The sequence below is a fragment of the Psittacula echo genome (genome assembly GCF_963264785.1).
Source record: "Psittacula echo genome assembly, chromosome: 8".
Classification (NCBI taxonomy): domain Eukaryota; kingdom Metazoa; phylum Chordata; class Aves; order Psittaciformes; family Psittacidae; genus Psittacula; species Psittacula echo.
Window position 1 is genome coordinate 7,504,975 of NC_137744.1, and position 23,132 is coordinate 7,528,106.

A 23,132-nucleotide genomic window follows, 5' to 3' on the forward strand; every position below is an offset into this window, starting at 1 on the left:
CGATGCAGAAGGGCTGGAAGAAGTACTTCGGGCAGAAGTCCTTCAGCGAGGTGGCCATGGACAAGTACCTGGGCAGCCTGGGGCTGTACCGCAAGGTGACGGCTAAGGACGCCTCCTGCTTCTTCCGAGCTGTTTCGGAGCAGGTAGGCGGTGGGGCGGCTCCGGTAACGGTCCCGGCGCCTCAGTTCCTCGCCGGGCCGCGTCTGCTGCCTGCCCGCCAATGGTGGATGATGCTGGAGACCCCTCCGGGGTGCCCAAAGGGTGGGATGTGCGAGGGGATGTGCGGTCACCCTGGGGTTCCCAGTGAGCTGCTTCCCACAGCTGCCTGTGGCACCCCGCTCTGTGAAGTGTGTTGTGGTGGGGTTACCCATAAGCTATGCGTAAAGCCTAACGGGAAGCATAACTTTAACTCTGATATTTTCTTTCATTCTTCTACGGCTTTTATGGGATTTTTTTTTATTTTTTTTTCCAGCTGTTTTTAACTCAGAGTCACCACCTAGAAGTTAGGAAAGCTTGTGTTTCATTTATGAGGCAGCATCAGCTTCAGTTTGAATCTGTAAGTGATGTCCGTGTTCGGCAGCTTTGCACGTGTAGTCGGGGGAGGGGGGGGGGATGTGGGAGTGGGCAAGTGGTTTACTGTGCACTGAAAACACGTCGTGGTTTGCCAGGCTTCATGCACGTAAGAGAGCAGGAGCAGCAGGGTGCTTGCTTGCTTACCTTATTTGAGTTGTTATCGCACAAGTTTTACTTGGGTTTACATTCTGAAGCTCCTGAAATCAAGTTTAGCAAGTTACTAATACCTGTACTAATACCTTACTAACCTGTAAGGTGGTAGTTATTAGTGTAGTATATTCTCTGGGGAGCAGCCATTGCAGAACTCAGTAGGCAGGAAATTCGTAGGATTTTGGAGTAAAGAACATCGAAAGATGGTGGAGAACTCCAGAGTGTGTTTAATTGTTGCATAAAGTAATGAAATATTTAGTTGTGTTTATTTTGGTGGGGTTTGTATGTGTGTTTGCTTGGTTTTGGTGTGTGTTTTGCCCCCTAATCTCCTTGTGATCACAGTTGAGTGCTCAGTCTGATCTCGGAGGGAGATGAGTCCCTGAGTGTTCACAGGATTATGCTCTTCATTTCTTTAGACTGTCTTGGTATTTCCACGTTGGTACCCCATGCTTTAAGGCAGGGAGCAGTGAAGTCATACCCCCAGTCAGACCACAGCCCTTCAGAAACCAAAACCGATAGGAATTGGCAGACTAATCCCCAGTTTGGTGCCTGTGCTCCAAGCCCCTGTACTGTCCCCTTCCATTCAATAGCCAGTGATGGGCAGCTTCTGTTTAACTTTGCTTTGCAACTGGCTAAGTTTTTACATTTGTTTTATTCTTTGCTGAAAGTATGTGGAAGGATCATTTGAGAAATACCTTGAACGACTGGGAGATCCAAAGGTAAGACTGATCTAATACTTGGTAAGGGATTAAAATTTTAGGGGCCTAAACCAGGAAAATAATCAGGTGGTTGTTTAAAATTTGGTGGTCTGGGGTTTTGTTTTTAGATAGACCCCAATCCTGGGGTCCTGTTTTCATAGGTAATACAATGGGTTTTTGCTGCATATTCACATGTATAAACAATATCAGTTAATATCAGTATTTTAGTGGGGAATTTGTGTTAGTGCAAAGGAGCAGTGTGTGCAGACTGGACAGTAAAGCTGAGGTGTCTCATGGGCCTTATTCATAATTGCAGTTCTTCTCTCAGAAGGAAAAGGTGAAATATGTGTGGTGTATGTCACATCAAGTGTTGATCAGGCTTTGCAGTCCCCTGGTTCTTCCTCTACCCCCAAGTTCAAATACTAGAGATCAGACTTTTATTTCTTAAGACTATAGCCAGTAAGTGTGGTGCATGCAGTAGTCTCTGAAGAAAATGTAGTGGCTTTAAATTAAAACAAAAATACATCTTGAATGGTGTGATTGAGTTGCTGCCAGAACTAGCTCCGTTTTCTTCAGCTCATGCCCATCCCATGTTGCAGACTTTTGTATGCCATAGAAATCCTAATATCTCAATTCTCAATGCATTGATTGTTTTAAGCAATGGATGAATTTGGTTAGATATCCTCATAGAAGAGAGAACTTAGGTTCTCAGTGTTGAAGACTGTTCCACTAGCTCATGTAGTCTCATAATCTTGCACAGGAAAGTGCTGGCCAGCTGGAAATGAGTGCCTTATCAGTCGTGTACAAGTAAGTGTCTCTTTCTTAAGTTTCATTTTGTTTTGGATTTGATGGTGTTTGGGTTCTGGCTCCAGAACATTTTATTTGTTTGTTGCTGAGATAGTAATGTGTGAAACATGGTGAGAAATGCTACCCAAATAAAGCTAAGCTACTGTGTAAACAGGTGCCATCACAGCCCCTGTTCTATAGCCTGGATTTAAGGGGAGGGTCAGTTTCCAGCTATGTTTGTTATCTTTGTGCTAATGTTCAAGGAAGCCAAGGGTTTCCTTCTAGTGGCTGAAGGATGGAAAATGGGAACAAACAAGTAGCTATGTGTAGTGGAAGTGCTGTGTGGTAATTATAAGCAAAACTAAAACTCATGTAGGTGTTCTTGAAAGCTCCGGTAGGGAGCCTACTTGGTGTGTAAGCATGAGGGTTTATGTCAAAGGTAACATAAGCCTGTGCAGGTGCTGCTGTCTTGTAACAAGCAGTCTGGCTCTCCAGTGGTAGAAGGAAGAACCCTCCCTTTGCAGGCTCATTCTGTTCTTGTACTGAAGGAACACATTGAAGCTTTGCAAGATTTCCTGGTTCCCTGTACTGCAGCACTAATCCTTTGCAGGGTGACACTTAAATTGCCTTGGTGTGTGAGCACCCTGCTGTAAGCATAGAAACCTGACCTAGTCTGTGACTAAGTGTAATGGTCTCTCCCACATAACTGTTTTCCCCTAAGATGGGTGTTTGCTCATCTAGCTCTTGCTGTATGGTAGCATTCATTTATCAGGAAAAGTATTCGCCTTGTTTTTTCTATAAATCAACAGGGTTCTCTAAACAGCTCCCTGCAAACTTCTTCATAACATGGTTCTACTAAAAGTGTGTTCTTTCGAGTATTGTTTTTCCTCTGCTTACCTAGGCGAGACTTTATTCTGTACCGCTACCCTGGAAAGCCACCCATTTATGCTACGAACAATGGCTTTGATGACAAGGTGAGCAGAAGTGAGGCAATTTCCTACCCCTAAATCCTCGTGACCTCCAGTCCTGCTTAGGTGTTAAAACTTGCCACTGGAATTGGGCTCTTGTAAGTCCAGTGCTCTTATGTACCTGAACAAAACCCCAAAACTGACTTCATCTCGTGGAAAAAGCACAGTATTTGCACAACAGGGAATTACAGTAGCTTTGCTTCCCATTTGAGAGGCGGATTGTGTGGTGTTCTCCTGCCACACTATTAACATTATTGCAAAGAAGTTCAGTTTTGGCAGGAAGAGATAACATTGCAATTCCAGAATGTTCTTCCATGTCTCTGAAATCTCTTTGGGTAAGGTAAGAACTCTTCTCAGTAGGAATTTCACTGATCCAACAGGGTAAAATGAAATGCCTGAGTTGAGCTTAAGAGCAGAACAAGATCTATTTATCGTATTGGTGAAGAGAGGGTGTTCTCCCCCACCCCCCAGTATCTCTCTTCTTGACATTGGATGAAGTGTGAAGCTTTTCTTCTGAAAACATTAAGTTAGTGGGAATTGATTAACAAACTGATTCATTTCTATGACATACAAATTGACCACAGTTAAGAATAGGAGCTAATGGAAGAGCTTACATACACAAGAATTACTGCTGGGGGTCAAGAGAAGGCACATAAAGGAGAAATATTCTGTATTACTTCCCATCTGCCCCCTTCTTGTGTTTTCTGCAGTCATGTAGATGTGTCCACACAATTCCATGACTAGCTTGGGCACAAAGCCAGAAAAGTTGCTGCAGTATGGAATTCAGTATGGGCTACTATGTTTGCCAAAGAGGCTGGTCTGCTCTGAAATCTGTGCTGCTGCAGCTGTTCTCTGTTGGTTAGAGAATAACTGCCATTGTTTATGTGTGCTTCTTTCTTTTCCTGTGTAGCTTAATGTAACTCAGAATGAGCCAACTTTAAAAATCAAGCAGGATGGTCTAACTGTGTGTTTGTCCTCAAAGGCTTCATCACCAGAACTCTCATTAAGTGTTGGCAGCTGTCTGTCATTACCCTGCATCTACAGCCAGTAGCTCTGTCTGCTGTTGCTCATTCTCACCATGAGATGAGAGCTTGAGTTGGCAGAAGGCATAGTGCACACTGAAATAAGAGCCCTGGCATCCCAGCTCCTGCTGGTTAACTGGGAAGCATCCTTGCTGGGAGTGTGCTGACAGCCTGGGCTTTTGCTAGTTGTGATCATATGGCAAGATGAGGTTTGATGGTGTATGTTTACATGGGGTGTCAGTGCATGTGTTGCAAGAAAGCAAAAGGACAACATAATATCTTTTCCTAAAAGCAGCGTTTTGCTGAGGGCTTGAGAAGTAGATGCTTTTCTAGTCCCTCAGGCAGAGAACAGCGAAATGTGCCTTTGTTACTTGGGCAGTGCATATCGGGGTACTGAATTTAATAGCTTGTATTTATTTTACCTCTTGAGCATTTGATGGTTTCAGAGGTAGGTTGGAAACCAATTATTTCATGTTTAATGAAGGATGATGTACAGATTGATAGTTTTCCTTGGTATAATAGACAAACTTATTTAGATAGTTTACCTAGGATTCAGTTTTTAAGCTGATTCTACAGCTTTTTCATATTCATATTTAGAGTATTTATTGGGTTTAGATGAGCTGGTATTGACTGTAGAATGAAAGAATAATGTGGTCTTGAGCTAGAATTTCGAACAGAGTTAAGTTTTACATCATTCCAGACTTAAACTGTGTTTTCTTTTCCCAGGTCTTGCTGTGTTGTTCAGGCAATGGCCATTATGACTCTGTGTATACAAAACAGTTCCAGGAAAATGCTGCTGTTTGCCAGGGTAAACTTGAAATCCTTTTTCTATGGAAGAAAATTAGGTGTTTTATATGTTTATAGGCAGTGTTTGTTTTGGTTTTCAGAGGTGGAGTGGAGAAGGATGGAAGCTCATTTATTGTATATTAATGTACACTTGTTATTCTAACTGTTAAGTGGGGTGTTGGACCAAATGACTTCCAGAGGTCCCTTCTTCCCACCTGAATTGTTTTATGGTCCTCTCATTAACTGAATGTAATAGAACAAGTGCTTTGTAACAATAGATAATATATGAAGATATGCTTGCCTTGAAAATTGCAGCAGTTCTTACTGATCTGGTGTTACCTTAGTTTGGTTTGAGCTTTGTGTTGATTTGTTCAGCTGTATTATATGAGATCCTGTACAAAGATGTATTTGGCATGGATGAGGAAGAATTAAAGTCTGCAGTGGAGATGTTTCGAAGTGGATCCAAGAAGAACAGAAACAATGTCTCTGTGGCAAGTGAGGATGCAAACTTTGATTGTCTTCATGAAAAAGTATCCAGAAATCCATCAGAAAAGAGGTAGTGTTTTGGGAGGGGAATATGGTGAAAGGGAAGGAAAAAATCCTTTAAAAACCTTGCAAAGAGCAACTTTTTCAAGTTGGTTTTTTTCCAGTGTTTATGGGGTGTTAACTCATTTACCTGTCGTGTGGCGCAAACACAAAGCTGAAATACATTGTGGAAGAGAATGTGGTTTCCTTGGGGCTGGAAGTAGCATGTAATTGAAAAGCCTCTGCTGCTGGCTATGTTATAGTTATGTGTTACTCTGTAAAATGACAGCTTATTTGTAAATAAAATTGATCTTTGTGATCAGAATTTTAGTGAAAACCTGTTGTTATCCTTCTAAGCCTCTATCACTCTGCAAAGGAATTAGTGTATTGAGAAGATCAGCTCTGCTTGACTTTGTCCTCTTTTGAATGGAATCATACCTCAAATAGATAATTAAGTGGACTCATTTAAGTCTGTTGGATCACTGAGAACAAGAGGAACAGGCAGGTTGTCCTTACAGAAACCCTCATATCCTGTGTTGCTCAAGTCACTAGAAAGGCTTGAGGATTGCCTCTGAATGCTTGCAGATTACATTGGTTTGATAGGATTAAGGGTGTCTTACACTTGGCAGTGCAAGAGCGTAATCAGTCAGTGGGATCATTTTCATCTTTTCCTAATGGCAAGTGGTAGCCCTCATTACAGATGGGTGTTGGAACAAGTAGAGATGAAATCAGGGAAAGGTTGTCATGTACCTCATCGTAGCCATGGCTTGTGTTTAAGGCAAAAATCTACCACTTGATGGCACCATAGTGCTTTTTCAGTTTGTATGTACAGTTGGTTGATTTTCAGTCCTGGTTAGAAATTGTGCATTGTATCTTTTGTAATCTTATTTTCAATTGCTTAGACTGAACGACTGTGAAGGCAATGAGACTGACAATCCACAGGAAGATAAGTTCAAACAAGGCATTGAAGAAGAAAAGGTTTGTCAGTTAGGAAAGAGTTCCTTATGGTGTGTTCTTTTTGTTGCTGTTGTTGTATGACATTACCCTTGTTAGCACTATACCTTCTTTTGCACTTATTTAAAATGACATTGTGGAAAGTGGGTGGCTTATTTTTTCCATCTGCTTGTCTCTTGGTTTTGCTCCTGAGTTTCTATTAAATTGGATAAGCCTTTTTCCTTTCTGATGTTCTCTTGTTCTTCTCTAGCTAATATCCCTTCAAAGATGGAGCTTAGCAGATGTTTTCTGGTCTGCTGTTTGCTTTTCCTCGAAGTGGTTTAAATCAGCTCACTTTTGTTTGAACACAGTATAAATCACTCTAGAACAGTTTGAGAAACTCTATAGAAACATGTTTTCAGATATAATAACTGAAACTCTCACCAACATCTGAAACCATGGTTTCATTGGTCTAGTTGGCTTCCTTTTGATTCTTTCCAAGTAAAGAACATGTTAAATGTTACTTTTGAGCTTGTTTCTAACCTTTCCAAGTCTTTTTGCTCTGCTTCTGAATGCTTAAATGTGTTTTCATATTCTTGAAGTTTAGTTTTTAGGAAAATACAATGGAAATGAAAATTTTGGAAAATAGGATGTGTGTACACTTTAAACTGTTCCATAAATGCTAGCAGGGTGGAGACTAGGCTGAACACACTAAATGCACTTGTTTCAACTCTCTTTTTAGCATCCAGAAAATCCATCAAAGATGCCTGTTCCTTATAAAGTACTGAAGGCTCTGGACCCTGGGATCTATCGAAATGTGGAGTTTGATGTTTGGCTGGACAGCAGAAAAGGTATCTTTAAAAAAGAAAAACTAGAAGACTCTCTGTACTAGGCTCAGTGTTAAATATATCAGAGAAGCTGATTCTTCACAACTGAAATGTGAGGGATCCTGGTTAACCCAGCAAATACTTGTAGGTAATACAACTTGCTAGTAGCTGGTTTCTTGGCTTCATTTCAAAATACGAAATACACTGCTGCTGACACTGTACAATGGTTACAAGGTTGCTGAAAATATGGCCTTTGATACTTACTGACTACAGTATGGGAAGTATAAGGACTCAAAGCAGAATGCAGAACTCTGTGTTACCATTCTGTTGTATTGGAAATCATTCAAATTTGGGAGCTTTTTGTTGCAGCATGTGTGCAAGGACTTCTGCTTTTTTAAGCATGATTTTTGGCTTCAGAGATGTATAATAATGATCTCAAATTTAGCATTGAGATCTATTAAATGAGATGAGTTTTGTCTTGCTTCCCAGCTCTCCTGGGCTTGAACTTTCTGGAAAGATTTCATGGTCTTTGTGGATTGAGATAGGTTGCTGCTCTTTGGGATACACTATGGCTTATCCATAAAGCAAGAAGTTACCAAGAGAGATAAGTTTTGAAATGGCATTTAATGTCTGACCCAAAGTGCTTTGCATACTGAAGGACTTCAGCATTTTACAACTGCATAAGCAGTAGAGGGTCATTAAAATTCTTGGAACAGAGTATAGTAACTAATTATCTATGTAGTGTACTGGTGTGCAGAGAATCCAGGCAAGGAATGGAGAAAAACTACTGACATCCAGCAGCAATGAGACTTTAGGCAGCGTTCGCTTTTCCTGGATAACATCTCGATTTTGCCAAGTGCCACCAGTACTGTGGCAAGACAAGACATGTTCAACATTCTTAATACCAGGATTTGTATTAAATGCAGGATTAACTCACAACAGGCACTGTAGTATTGAAGTAGCAGTGCTACTTACTGCATTATCTGGATATTAGTGGTGTCCTGTGATTTAGCTTGGTTATGGTCTGTTCTAAGAACATCTATAGTTATTTCACCATTATTATGGGGAATGTTCAGGTATGCATAGGAAGTACTTAATTGGCCTGTAACTTGTAGTTGGATGCTGTCGTGAAGTACTTGTAGGATACATGAAGAAAGAACAGTAGTTTAAAGGCTTTTTCCTTTTTTATTATTCCTTTATTTTTAGAGCTTCAGAAAACTGACTACATGGTGTTTGCTGGGAGACAGTACTATTTAGGAGACAAGTGTCAGGTTAGTACGCAAAGGAGACTCAGTTATGATAAACTATTAGAACTTCTTTAAGTGGAGTATGGTAAGCCTTAAAATAATTTGACTTCATAGAATTTTTCAAGGCTTTTCTCGTTCTCTTCTTTGTAGCTGTTAATCTGACTTCCTTTTTAATTTGATTCCTTTCTAAAATCTCCTTTAAACATTGGGTAGCATGAAGGAAAAGCTCCTTGGAAAGTCCTTGCGAACAGGAATTTGGTGTGCATTCTGTGAGTGTGGAGGTTCCAGACCAAGAGCTCAAAATGCACTGAGTGTGCTTTTGAGCTAGTTGTCTGTTAGGTTTTCGCTGGGGGTTAGCAGCAAGCCTGGACAGTCTTCTGCTTCTTCACGATAATGTAGCAAATATTCTTTGTAAAATAGAAAGGGAAGAGCTAAAAAGGGAGAAGTAGCATGATCTGGTCTGGATGCTGAAAGGAAGTTCAGCTTTCTTTGTATTCTGATGTATGTAGTGAGGGCTTATTTTTTTTATCACTGTTTGAGGTAGTCATGATGATTCACTCAATGACTTGCTTCTAGCTGAGCAGAGCTTTCCTTTCCACTTTCCTGTTTTATCTTCTGTTCTCCTTGAGTTCTTAAATAAGTCTTCCTTGATGCTTATCTGCTTGGCACAGTGTATAAAAATAAGTAAAGAAAGCAGGTATTTTACCTCTCAGTTACTCACAAGAAGATTGTTTTTCCCTCCGTGAAGATAGTATAGTGCTCTTTATTTTGCCTGCTATTTTGGAGAAGTATTTGAGACTCCTGAGCCAACACAGGATCAGTTAGGAGCAGGCTGTGCTATTAGCTATTTGCAGATAGTATTCTAGATCCTCTGGTAGGGTTTAGCTATTTTAGAGCTTCCTTTGTTCTCTCTTCAGGTACGTCTGGAGCCTGGAGGCAAGTATTACAATGCTCATATCCAGGAAGTCGGACAAGATGGTGACACCTTGACTGTATTTGTTGAGGAGCTGGCAGAAAAGTAAGCAGCCTGGTGATACTTCATGTTTAAGCTCTTTCTGGTCGAGTTTGTATATTCACAGAGGCTTTAAACGGGGTTGTTAAGATGGTTTGAAAAGAGAACCTAGGCTTTCAAATACAAAGTAAAGCTTTGCTTCCTTGTTGGCTATCACCCTTCAAATGCAGTGTTGCAGGAGTGCAACTTCTAATGACCAAAATCATTACTGTAATGCATTCTGTGAAATCTTGCTGCTTGCTCTTCTCTGGAACATGAAAATTATTTTTGCACTTTGGGCTTAATTCATGGATAGCAGATTACCCTCTGGTGTTGGTTTCTCTGGAGTTCTTATGTTGTACCCAAATAACTGAATAATTGGCACTTCTGGTGGGTCCTATCACTTCCTCTACCTTGCTGTTCAAAGCATTCACCTTCCTCCAAGAATTCTGGTCAAATTTGGAATTCAGCTGGATGACATACTGCAGAAATCCTGTGTTGTCGCATGCTTCCAGGTGTAGCTCTATAGGCATAAGTGTGCAGGGAACAAAGTCTTGACCAGGAAGTCAGTATGTTGAGCGTAAATCCTAGCTTGCTTTGTTTAATAAACAAGTAACAGTCATGTGCTTGTTGTCAGGGAAAGAGATGATTTATTTTTTCTTTATTTCCACAAGCTCCCTACACTCCCATTTGTGGGTTTTTCTATTTTCTTCTGTTTTATGTTGTTGTGCAGTTATATGTATTATATCCTTGTGGCACCAACGTCAGTATTCTTCCTGCAGGCATGCAGTTCCTTTGACAAACTTGAAGCCGGTGACACAAGTGGCACCTGTCCTTGCTTGGAATATGGTTTCCACCAGAAAAGGAGGAACCTATCAGAAAATTGCAGGTGGATACTTCTCAGGAATAGGTTTGTACAAGGTTTCTATACCAATTCCTTCCCTTGGAGCCAGGGGGAAGTGGGCAAGAAGCTCATGACACTTTTAACAGTAGCAGTCTTTGGACATTGGAAGTGACTTAAGGCTGTGATATAAAACTTGGTCACTGCAGAGGTTTGATGTAAAGTAACCCTTTACACAGCGGGATGAATTTGCCTTTGCAGAGGAAGAAATCCATTGAAAATACACAGCAAAGTGGTGTTGCTCTAAATTACCAAGGAGAAATTTGGCACTTAAAAACCAGATACAAAGATTGGGTCTGTAAATCAAAAAGCTTGTTTGTTTTGATCATAGCAGAGGAGAATGGGTGGACGAGAGCTTCCCCAGCCAATAAATATGGACTGTATTTGTTTGATTTCATAAAGGGATTTTAACACTGGTGAACACTGGTTTGATCAGCTGAATTTGGAAGGTGTTCATGCGTGAGATGTTTGCATTCTGCTCAGAACTTAGAATGCCCCCTGGAGCCTTCAAAATAAGGGTATACTTAAAATGCATTCTTCTGTGATAGACTATTGACTCTTTTTTAGAGTGTCCAAATATTGACACTTCTCAACTGATAAAGAGAACAAAGCTCTGGAGTCAGGTGTTTAAGGTGTAAATCTGTTTTTTCTGTCCTCAACTGAAACTGCAGAAATGGATGTGAAGACACGGAAGAAACTGCCTAAGAAAATTCGTGGAAAGGAAGTTTTTATGACTGTTTCTTACAGCAGGGGTCAGGCAGTTCTTCCACCCCGGCTACAGCACGGTGTTCCTTCAGGGCACTCCACTCCACTTCATTGCTCACAGGGTGGTGGGAACATGCCACCTTATGAACACTGTCATCCTCAGAACACTCCTCAGAGACATAACCGTGGACTTGGGATGTCGAGGTATGAAGCCTTGAAAACCTGTCTTGAGATCACCACTCATTTTCTATTCATTCTTGCTGCAGATTAGTTAGGAGAGAGTTTGTGCTATTTAGTAGGTAAATCTGCAAATGAGTTCCATCTGAGAAGCACTTCCTGGTAATTGCGTCTTTTACCCTTTAAACTTAGGGGATCTGCCCGATTTATAAACAGGCACAACATGGTTGGCCCTCAAATAGCATTCTACCCCAGTCCAGGAAAGAGATGCTATCAGAGCTATGACAATTTCTCCTGCAGGTCCTGGTAAGTGACTATAAACATCTTCACAGAATCGTGCTCTAAAAGAGCTGGGGAGGATGGTGGCACGTGGAGAGCTGTGTTGGCTGTTAGTGGCACAGTATGAAACAGTGGGTATATTGTGCCTCTTCAAAAAGCACTGAGTTAAAACTGAGCAATGAAACCAAGGTGAAACTCCAGATGGTGGCAGTTCTTAATCTCCTTCCTTGTTTTTAAAGTTCGTACAGCCGTAGCTGCCGTCGGATGCAGTGTGTGAATAAGGAGTGTCAGTATGGGTTTGTACCAGGGAATGGAGAGCAGCCTCAAGGACCAGAAGAAACTATAACTTTCTATGAAATAGAAGGAGAGGATAACACTGCTTTTCCTACTTTGCCAGTAAGTTACTAACAAAGGATATGTTAATATCTCTCAAAGGGTTGGGAGCTGTACCAGTGCACAGCACTTGTTTACCTAAATACACAGCAGGATTGTTTTGTTGTTTTTTCTTTTCCCTTGGAATAAGCTGTAGCAGTGAATGTGTTCAAGAAGGAATAGCTGAAATGAGTCTAGATCCTGTAAAAAAAGCCCTGCTTGAAACCTCATTTTTTCTGAATGTTCTACTTTTTTGTCCGTCCCCTCACCAGCAGCATTTTTCTCTTTAGTGTATTTTCATAAAAGTATGGTCATATTTCTCCTTTCCATTGCAGTTTGAAAACTAAACAAAGAAAATCCCTTCTTCCTGTGGATGTCTGTCTTTAAATAGTGTGGGAGAAAGCTTTTCACTTGTTTGCCACACTAATTTATCATTTGTGGAACTAGATTCAGAAAGCATATAGTGATAGCCTGGATTGTGCCTGTGGATTTGTAGTTGTGATGTTTTGGGGCCAACACGTTGTTTCCTGGAACCATTTCTTCTGCTACAGAACCAGGAGAAAATTCCAGATACAGGCTTCTTCTAAAACAGTCTTTGTGTCAGATAGTTGATAAAGTGTCTCACTGTAGTCTTAAACTTTAAAGCAAATCTTTTACTTGTAGTCTAACCCTAGTACAAAGTTGGATATGCTACAACGAATCCACTGATATTTAGGTAGCTGACTAGGAAAGCAGAAATTTTGTTTTCTTAAGAAAAACTCTGGTAGGTTTGAATTCTTGCTGTGCTGAAGCAGTGAACTTAGCAAATGTTAGACTTGCATTTGAGTGAGAGAGAAGGAATCTGCCCACGGCTGTTTTCAGCAGCAGCCGTTATTTCATTTTTCCTCATGTGCTAGATCTGTAGTCTTTGCTCTGATTTTTTCCTCCAAGAGTGTTGAGCAATAAGGACAGATTATCCTGCACTGGTTTTTTGTTTCTCCACCACAAAATCAATACAGCTCACCAGCTTTTCGTCCCCTTGATAGACTATATACCTGCAGCTCCTAATGAATAGTTTTTCATGTTCATTCAGTGACTTTGTATTGTCAATGCCAAAGCCTTTTCTCTGTCTCTCCCTTGTCTTGTTTAGTCAAGGAATAAAACATTTCCTGGGGAAAGATGCACCTCACAGAAAACTCTGCCATCCTACTAGAGGCCTGGTGGGAGAATCTTCTGACTTACCACCTCTGCTTCAACCTTGGAAATCTTACAAGCCTCTCTGAGCACTTTTATCGATCTCATAGTCACCATGTCTTCTGAGGAGAATGTTGAGTGTCACCTTAGCCATCACAAAAGAGTGAATCAACTTCTTGAACATCTAGGTTCCCGCTTCAGAGAACCCTATCTTTTAAATTTTGGTGCAGCTAAGGACTGACTTCAGCACAATGTTGTGCGAAGTGTTAAGGAGTCCTGTGGGAAACCTGAATGGGTGCTGGTTTTTGAAAGAGTCAGACTTGCATTTGCCAACTATGACTAAAGAAAACCTTTTCCTATGCAATTAGTGTAGTGGATGCACTGATGTGGTGGTGGTGTGGTGGGAATGCGCCAGCATGAGGAAAATGGGAGTCTTTGTTCGCTGTTGTCTGGGATCTGCTGCTTCTTTTTGAGCTTGAGATAAAGCTGGCTATGTTCTGGGAGGGAACAACTTGACTGTATGGCATAAGGCAGTGGTAGGTCTTCAGAGTGAATTACCTGAAGTATTCTAGGCAAAACCAAAGGTAAAGGCAAGAAATGTGTCAGTAACCATTTTGCTGCAATCAAGGTGCATAGGAATGGGCACACATACGGTAATTCTAGTAAGATTTGGTTGCAGCAGTCTTGGTCTGCTAGCCTGTTTCTACTCTGTGTGTGTGTGTGCGTGTGTGTGTGTAGAGTATGGAAAGGGTTTAAACTATTTCTAAATGGATGCTTTTGATTTTGCTTTTTAGAGCCAGGGTAGCCCTGGTCCCATTATCCATGGTACAGCAGGATTCTGGGTAGCAAGGAGAGGGCCAAACTCAGATGTGCCTAACAAGCAGATCCTGAATTCCTGTGAGGAGGAAGAAGCAAGTGAAAATGGTGAGTTCTTAAAGGATTAGTTGCGTAAACAGAAAAGACAATGTTTAGAAGATCTTCAAATTGTCAAAGTAGGTGCCTTACATCTCCTAAAGATCTGTTTTTTGGGAGCTTTAAATGTGTGTGAGCGCAGTATTTTTCTTTGTCTGCTAGAACTGGCACTTCTGTTTGAGCTTGCTACATCATCACCTTTGTGATTGGGTAGGTCTGCAGCAGGCCATGTTGCTGCCTAAAACTGCATGAATGCATTGTATAAACTCGGTAATGGCAACCTTAATACTTGGTGGAATAACAAAATGAGGATATCTTGAGAGTTTTTCTATCTTTCTTGCACAGAAGATGGTGATTCTGAAAGCAGCTCATTAGTGGGTACACTGAAATGTAATTCTGGTCACTTCAGCTTTAAGCTTTTTTTTTCTTTTCTGTTTTTTTTTTTTCCTTTGAATCAAAGCATCTTATTCTCTCCTTGTAGGGAAATTCCATGAAGAATATATCTATGCATCTCCAGGTTAGTAAAACCTCAGTGTTTACTGCTAGGATGCTTGCTGACTGTAATGCACTCATGATCTTTTTCTGAAGCATTACATTTAATGCTGCTTTTTTTCAATTAATTTTGCCAATGACCTCCAGATCCTGACTGTGACACTGCAACAGTATTTAATTCAGCAGAGCCTGCGGAAGACTTGGTAAGCTTTAGTCACTGGCTGTTCAGATACGAATCCCTAAAGTGTGTGGCATTCTTCGTAGAAACTGTCCTTGGATACAGGCTTAACATAGTAGGTCAGAGACCTCGTGTGAAAGAAAGGAATGATGGTTATATTTATGTATTCACACACACACACACATATACACACCCCTTTCCTCCCTAAATATTGAGGGTTTTATCTGAGTCTGCAAATACAGTCTGTATTGCACAAGATAATTAATGATTTTCCACTTTCCCCTTTACAAAGAAAAGTGTGTAGTTGAGTGCTGTTTACTTTCCTTTTCTGCTCCTGACAGCACTTGCTTTTATCATGCTACCCTTCAAGTCCTATTGCAGTCAGTCTTACTCCTCCACTGTGAGACTGGAGAGATGTCACCTCTGATAGACCTGATTGTGGAATTCTTATTTTTTGTAGTCTGAAACTAACTCTTTAGTCACTTGCTGGTCTGCACTGACTGGTGTGAAAGCCAGTCCTGTGCTTGTTAGAATAAAACTGCTTTTAATCAAGTTACCTAAGATCTCCTGTGTGTGTATATAGTCCATAAATAAATCTTTAAAAATAGGGGTATAGTGTGTGTGCCTTGGGACTTCTTTTGCCTCTTAAATGGACCATGCTTTGCTTTGGAATCCCTTCAGGAAGAAGGGGCAGTCTCTGTGTCTCCTCAAGATGGATTGGCTTCCCACAGCCATCCCCAGAAGGTAGTATCTAGTACGTTATTGTGGTAGCCCTGTGAAGAGGCAACCACTCTGCCCAGTTAGTGCCAATATACGGGGTCCCTTTACCTGCCCCTTCATAGCTTCTTGTAGAAGGGTGAGAAGATGCTTTGCAGCTGGTATTTTCAAGCCAATTTTTAGAGAACTTGGATAGCCTTACAGCTAGGACTTCCAAGATGTGTTTAGGTGGAGTATTTTCCAGCTATGTGATGTTTCTATAATCTTTGTCAAAGTTGTCTACTGAGTACTCTGACTCTTTTCCAGGTGATGGTGAATTCTGCAGCTATCTCAACTTCTACAGCTGTTTATGCTGCTCCAGCTACAGGCTTCTCCTCAAATTCTGCTGCCTCCAGTCCAGCCAGTGCCACAACAGCAGTTCCATCACAAGCAGCAGGCCAGCCAGTTGTGATATCTCCCCCTTCTATAGGGAGGCCAGGTAGAGTGTGTATGCTACAGCTGTGGACTTGGATGTCTGAGGTTTACAGATCACTTGCTTTGGCTTAAAATGACTTAGTAGTAGTTGTAACTTCACTGCTCACTTCTTGCTTTTGTGTTTTGAAGGAGACAGTTGCCTCTGAATTTGCATGGGAATTGGAGGTATCTGCTTTGGGTTCCCCCCTCACCACCTTTAGCCACCAATGCCAAGGGTTGTGCTTGAAAGCTCTTTTTAGAAGGCAGAAGTTCCTTTCAGCTCTCTTCTCCCCAGTTTCCTACAGTTAATTACCCTCTTGAGTTAAGATGCTGGTCCTGAGGCTTTATTATCCCTTCCAAAGGATTCTCTGGCTGTCATGGTTCAGGATCCACACAAATGCCCAATATGTTTTTTGTGGCCCTTGTTTTGCTCCTCTGCTTAGTTACATGAAGCTTGCAGATAGCCATACAGTTTAGGCTTGTGAGACTGTAACCTTCACATCTGGTTTTGAAACTTCTGGATTTCTTTCAAAGTGATTACTAAGGAGAACTTTGTTAAATTTTGTATTTAGGGGCACTGAGATGAGGAAGAAGTGCATGCTGAATCGTGTAACTTAGCATCTTGCTCATTTGACATGCCACTGCAAAGCTGACTTTTGTTTCCTTCTAATTGTAGCAGTTTCTTTGGTGCCATTGCCAATTTATTCAGCCCCTCTTCCTCCAGTCAGTGAGGTGGGAGAAGCTGGTGCCGTTCTTCCACCTTACTCTTGTGATCCCAATGGCAGTGATCTGCCTCGAGGTAATGACAGTATTTTGTGTTTTTACTACTGCTGCTCTTCGGCATGCTTCTGACTTGTGTTCTCCATGGAAACTTCACAGAATACCTATAGTGAGAAGAAATGGCTCTTGGCAGTTTGCAGGGAGTGAGAAATAATGTTATGGATGCTTTATGCTAAAACCAATTTCATTTCCAGCTCTGAATAGGAAGTTCATGTCTGACTCAAGTATGTGATTACCACAGCCTTAAACAGCATCTAAAGAAATGAATACCAAGGCAGAGGGTGCTTGGCCTGTATTGTACTGGTTCTTGGTAGAGGAATCGTTTGGCTGATAACTGATTTAAAAAAAAAAAAACCAGTTTCCTTATAGTCATGCTGTTGCATAGTTGAGTGGCATATTGTGGTGTTCTCCTGTATGGGTCCAAGAAGTCATTCTGTGGTGGTATAAATGGGGGATAAAATGCAGGGTCATGTTGTTCCATGCGTGAACAGCCTCGCATACTGTTACCAGTCAGGATGGTGTTGAAAGTGTATTTTGGCTGTTAAGCAGTGAGCATGTGAAAACCAGCATAGCACCTACCAGCAGGCAGCTCAGAAACAACTTTTGGCTTTATCAGCTGAAGATGGACTTCGTTTTGAAAGTGGTAATCTTTAGTCAGTTTGCTCTTACAATGTAAGACTATCCGCATACTGATTGCATCAGACAGCTGAGCTTGCTAAGCTGTGCAACGGGCACTGATATACTTGAAGGTTTTGTTATTAATTTATCCCTTTATTCTCTCATGTTTATGGTTCACAAGTCATAAATAGAGCCTGTAATTCGCAGAGCTTTGTCTGATAACCCAGAGATCAAACTAAGCGCCTCAGCTACAGGAAAAATGGTACTGCTTGCTGTTATGCTACATAACTTATTTTTCTCTAGATGAGGAATGCTGTGAGGCCCAAGTGTGCATCATTGAACACATCTCAAGAGGCAGATAAGCTGTAGCCTACCCTTAAGAGCAGCAGTCCAAAACGGGCTGGTTATAATTTTGTTGTTCAAGTAGTTGATATATCTCTGCATGCTGGTTAAAGTACACGGGCGTTTTTTAATGTCCTCTATACATTGAATGTGTTGAAAGTCTGCATCGTAGCCAGCTTGTTATAATAGCTGTTGATAGAGCAGATGACGGGATTTTATCAGACTTACTACCTTCAGTTCAAGTTCCTGAACCTCTCATGTTCTCTGGTGTAGAGAGTAGCTGCTCATTCAGGGGCAAGCAAGGGAAGGAGCTGGCTGCGTATCTGTAGTGATTGTGAAATCCAAGTGTTCCTTTTTGAGCTCTTTTGAAAAGTGTAATTTCACTATCACTATCTGACTTGATTTCTTCCCCAGCTCCCTCCCCCCAAAAACCCCATACTTGTAACAGACTGAATTTTAGCTATCTGGCAGTTGTAGCTTTTACTGCATCAGAACGATGCAATGAAAGCTTCTGGCTTTTATTCTAAAATCTATTACTTTAATATGGACCATGAAATATTTTAGTAATGCAAATTGTTTTCATGTTAGATTCAATATGTTGCCATCTAAATTAGCTCTGTTGACCCTGTGTGGGACTTTCTTCCGTTTACTAATCCTAAAGGGCTAAATTCAGGTAAGATAAAGAGCTACTCTTGATATCTGCAGTTCAGGTAGCTACATCTGGTAGATTGAAGAATAACTGGCCTGAAAAACTATGGATTCTTTCAGTTGCATTTACTATGTGATGTGCTTGTCAGAAGTTGGCAGGTCCCAAAACACTGTGGCAAGGCTGTTCAAAGGCCTGCTGCTTTCACAGGTACTGCTTGTGTGCTCTGCAGGAGCTCTGCTTTCTTGCCCCTGCTCTGAATTCCTGCTGGTGTTAATCTTGAATATTCAGTTTTCCAAGTCCCTGCTGCAGTAGTACTGCTCTAGATGATACCATGCACACATCAGGGTTAGTGTTTTCCAGCTTTAGTTGAATGGCCTTAACTGAGGATTCTGGCACTTGGGAGAATTGGGTGTTAAGTGTGCTGACAAGAATCTGGAGTGGATGTGGATTAGTAACCTCTTCAGACCCTGCCTGTGGCTCTTCAGTTGAGTCACTCCGTTTAATACTGGCCATGTCGTTTTTGGCATAAACTCTGGAAGCTTTTTTTAAAGGATTTTAAGGTTGGTAGTTAATAAATCGTTGTATGTAGCAGTTATGTTGTCACACTGCTATAGGATAATCTGTATGGCTTTTTAAGTTCAGAAATCCAGAAGCTTTGAACTGTAGTACACAGTATGTTGATACACTTGATCTAGAGTTCTGTGCACTTTGCTGAAGATACTTGCAGGCCTGGTATAGATGGGGAGTGTGACTTGTCAACAGAATTAAATCCTGGACTTGAGAGGAAAACCTGCTGTGTGCCTTAGTATTACTTGGTACATTTGCATTTGTTACAGTTTTCGTATCTTGGATCTTGTTCTAGTGGTGCTTAGGGCTTTTGGAACATGTTTATTAACATGGTGACCTTAGATGTCCATACCTTACCTGCTCTCTTGTGTTTGTATTTGAAGGAGCTGTTGGTAAAAGACTGCTTGGTATTACTGTGTTCCAGAGACTGCAGTAGTGTTCAGGACTGACCAGAGCTTCCCATCAGCACAGCAAAAATTCTCTCATGGTTTTTGTCCTGTTTGTATTTAAGATGAGGTTTTTCAGCCTTCAACATGGTCTTTGCTTCTGTCTCGGAGTGGTTAGCTATTGCTTCATAAGGTAGTCATGTTTTAGCAAAGATTGACTTGATTTCTAGACATCTGAAAGAGGAATATAAACAAAAACTGGTCTCCTACTGTCCTGGCTTCTGTTCCAGCATTCCACAGACGTCAGTATTTCCAGTATCAGTTTGTCACTTCAGTCTCCCAGCTCTTCCTTTGTACTGTTATCGCTGCTATGAAGCAGCTGTTTTATTGCACTCTTAGCCTTGTTTTGCATAGATTTGCATAAACAATTGAAGAACAAAATCAGGTTAAGAAACCCACCAACAACTTGTTCCAAATGTAGGTGCAGTTTCAACTGGATACTAAAAAAATGGCGTTTATGTGAGGCTTTGTGTTATTTTTAATGTTTGCTGGCTGTGGTCAATGTCACAGCCAAATCACCAGCACTTTGGGGAGTTAAGCTTAATGCTGTTAGGTGTAAGGAAGGACCTGTGCGCACTTCCTAAAATAGCTGCATGAATTATTGCCCTGATCAAATGTGCTGAGCAGTGAAAAGAGTTGAGAATTGGCAACAGCAATGAAGCAACAAATCCTGTGTATATCAAGGTTGGGGTTTGCATTTCTGATGCTGTGCTTGCCTGCAGCAAAACGCAACAAGCAGGGTTGGTGTTTGTGTGTTGGATGGGTGGACAGCAGAGTGATGTGGAGCCAAGGCCCTGATCTAGGGGGAAGTAGGTAGGCAGTGAGAAGATGGTGTATGTGGTAACTCTGGAGGTGTTGTCAAGTTGAAGTTCTTTGTGGCTTGCTCCTTTGGAGCTGTCTCCCTGCTTTCTCTTTCAGTGTTCAGTGGTACTAAAGCAAAGTATGTGTGCATGCACTCGCATGCAGACCTACTGCTGTCGAATAGGTGACTTGCTTTTCCTGAGCCTTTAAAACAAATCTGTATTTGAATCTGAGAAATCAACAGTTTTTCTGAGAACTGCACAGTTCCAGAACTACATCACAGGATTAAAACATACATTTCTTCTTTTCTTTTCAGTGCTCAAGCTTTAAAAGTTTAAAACTGCTTCAGTTTTGGACAGTTGGAAGTGTGTTTCCAAGTTCAAACCCCTGCTGTTCTTGGAGTGTGGTTTCAAAGTTCCTTCACACATCTGTGATTGCTTCTCAGTATACTATGTATTTGCCTGGGGGCAAATTATTCAGTACATGGAAAACAAGTAAAAGACTACTTGCAAGAAAGCAGGGAATGGAGCACCCTTGTGAGGAAAGGGAAGGAATTAACATAATCCTTAACTCCCCCCCCAATTTTCTGGCTTGATACAGCAGTTGGGGAGACCTTCAAAACTAGGTCAGAAGATCTTAAGTAAGAGTACCTTAAAATAAAATGCTCTTAATGTGCATAGATTTCTTTTGCTTCTCAGTTTGTAATTTTCCCTTCTTTAATGTCACATCCTTTAATTTCAGATGCAAAGGTCTTGCGGTATTATTTTAATCTGGGATTGCAAGTAAGTGCTTTTAAAATGTGCAGTAAATTGCCTGTAAAGCCTGATGATTTTCTTGACAAATACACTGATGTATTTGAGATTTCCAGGTGTGCTAAATGTGCATCCTGCATGCTTGACTTAAAACATACAGGCTTGCTTGGTGGAGATAAGAGTATGGCTCAGGACATGAAGTTGTAACTCAAAATGTGAAGCACACTAGCATGCATGTTCAGTTGTTTTACTTTAGATTATGGTGGTGGGTTTTGTTTTCGCTTTTGTTTCTGCAGAGAATGGTGGATAAATACTGTTCTTTCATGAAGATGCAAGGGGAGGAACCTCAGGCATTCTTAAGAAAATGTGTACTTAAACAAGACATCAAAGACCGTGTAGAGATGCCTGTTTTGAGTCTTTTAGGACTTGTACGACTGTGTTCAGACTGGTTAGCACAACCTGTGTGTTCTGGGAGCTCTTGCTCTGCTGAAGAGTTGTCTTTGCACCAGCAGGCATATGCTGTGTCAGTGCTTCTGCTCAGGAAAGTAGAGGAAGTCATGTCAGCTTCTGCAGCTGAAGAAATAGGAAAAATCTGTTTGTGACAAAGTTGATAGGTGGGAATCTTCTTTTTCTGTAGAGCTTTCTGGCACAACAACGTGTGAGGTGGCTATTGCTGCAGGTATTGCAGTGTCTTTTCTGGTAGGCTGTATTGAGGTGTTTGGCATGTGTAGCGTCTTGAGGGTCCAGAAAGGAAGAAATGCTCTTCTTCCTAACTTCAGATCTGAAGCTAGCAGTGATTTGGAAGAGCGATGGAGAGTTTGTGGTTGTATGAGTGACCTTGTATCATTTCTCCTTTTCTCAAAGTATTACCATCAGAGCTATTGGCCTCCCATGATGTATGTAGAGCCAGTGCTGCCCCCATCACCCGTGGAAGTTTATCCATCATATACTGAGCCAGCTCCTGCCCTAGATCAGTCAGTACCTCAGCTCTACACTGATGCTGGGCGAACTGGAATCCACCAGGTTCCCTTGGAAGCACCTCCAAATGGTTAGTATTTGAACATAAGGCCACACAGACAACAAATGAGAATGAGGGAATAGATTTCTCAGAGCTGCTTGCCTGCAGCTTTACTGTCCTATGGGGAGTGTGAGGTTGGGAGGTCATAGAGTAAACCTTGTGAGGGGTTATCACAAGTTCCTCTGCCGTCTGTGGTACTTGGAAGTATGTCACAGTCACTGGTGTAGCCACCAGTGTGTCAAGGGCTTTCCAAAGCCATAAAAAGGAAGAAGGAATCCTTTCTAGATCTGTACCAGGTATGTTAACTTTAAATTGGCAGAACTCTTTCTAAACCTCCAAAAGAGTGCTTTTGCTTCCTGATGAGCAGATATTCAGGGTATCAAACCAGAATGCCTGTATTTTTTAAGCTGAGTTTTGGCAAGCATTTCAGCTTAAGGCTTGTAGATACACTTGGAAGTAATTAAGGAGTATTGTAGTGAATGAGGAAAAAGACTTAATTGTTCTGATAATGCTTTGGCCTGTTCAGTTTGAGTGGTTCTTTTGCATAGATTAATGCCATATGGTCAGAGGTCAAATAGGGAAGAAAATACTGGCTCTCCACCAGAGTTCTTGAAAAAGCTGTCACTCCAAAGCAGAATGCTACTAAGCAACTCTTGAACAGAGTTTTGTGAGCAAGTTGTCCTCTAGTCAAACTTAGGACCCCAAATGATTTTAACCCCTCCATTAGAAGGGGCATCTATGGACATAAAATTGTCATCCAAACGGATTTTTCCCTTTGGGCCACCAGAGTAATGCTGTCTTCATAGTAATGAAAGTCTGCATAAACAGGCCATAGTTATAGTGTTTATTTTGTTCTGTTTTTTAAGGTAACTTTCAAAATGGAGAGGCTCCAGCCCTGTCCTACGGGTCAGTGTATTACCCAGTCATGTCAGACCCCTTCAGCCAGCAGTCTCTTCCTGGGTTTGATTCTTTAGTACCTGCCTATCGCTATGTTAGTACCTGGCATCCAGCAAATCCACCCTATGGAAATTCTCCACAGATTGCTAATGCTGTGAGTTCTGCACCAATGCAGCAAGTCAGCTATATTGCCTCACCTAACCCTGCACCTCATGATGTGCCTCAAGGAATGTAAACCAGAGAACCATAAACTCACTTCTTGCCTTTCGTTTATTTGTTTGTCAACTATGTTGATAATGTTTTGTAAATCTTAACCTTGTCTTAGTGGGCTGGGTCAGTTGATTAAACTACACTCAAATTTCATGTCTCTCCTTAGGTTTATGCTAGTGATACATGA

General features: G+C 41.3%; 1 protein-coding gene across 1 annotated transcript; it reads left to right on the top strand.

The window, feature by feature from the left end:
- Positions 1-2: 2 nt before the first annotated feature.
- LOC308224481 (UDP-N-acetylglucosamine transferase subunit ALG13-like) lies at positions 3-23,132 on the top strand (the record flags this gene model as incomplete). The annotated part of the gene is made up of 23 exons (XM_080624460.1): positions 3-143; positions 473-556; positions 1,392-1,442; positions 2,182-2,228; positions 3,109-3,181; positions 4,924-5,005; positions 5,359-5,539; positions 6,411-6,486; positions 7,184-7,292; positions 8,475-8,539; positions 9,433-9,533; positions 10,289-10,416; positions 11,079-11,316; positions 11,482-11,595; positions 11,808-11,964; positions 13,908-14,037; positions 14,665-14,720; positions 15,719-15,890; positions 16,542-16,664; positions 20,810-20,850; positions 21,685-21,868; positions 22,705-22,889; positions 23,112-23,132. The coding sequence occupies 23 exons, from the start codon at positions 3-5 to the stop codon at positions 23,130-23,132; spliced, it is 2,559 nt and encodes an 852-aa protein (XP_080480586.1).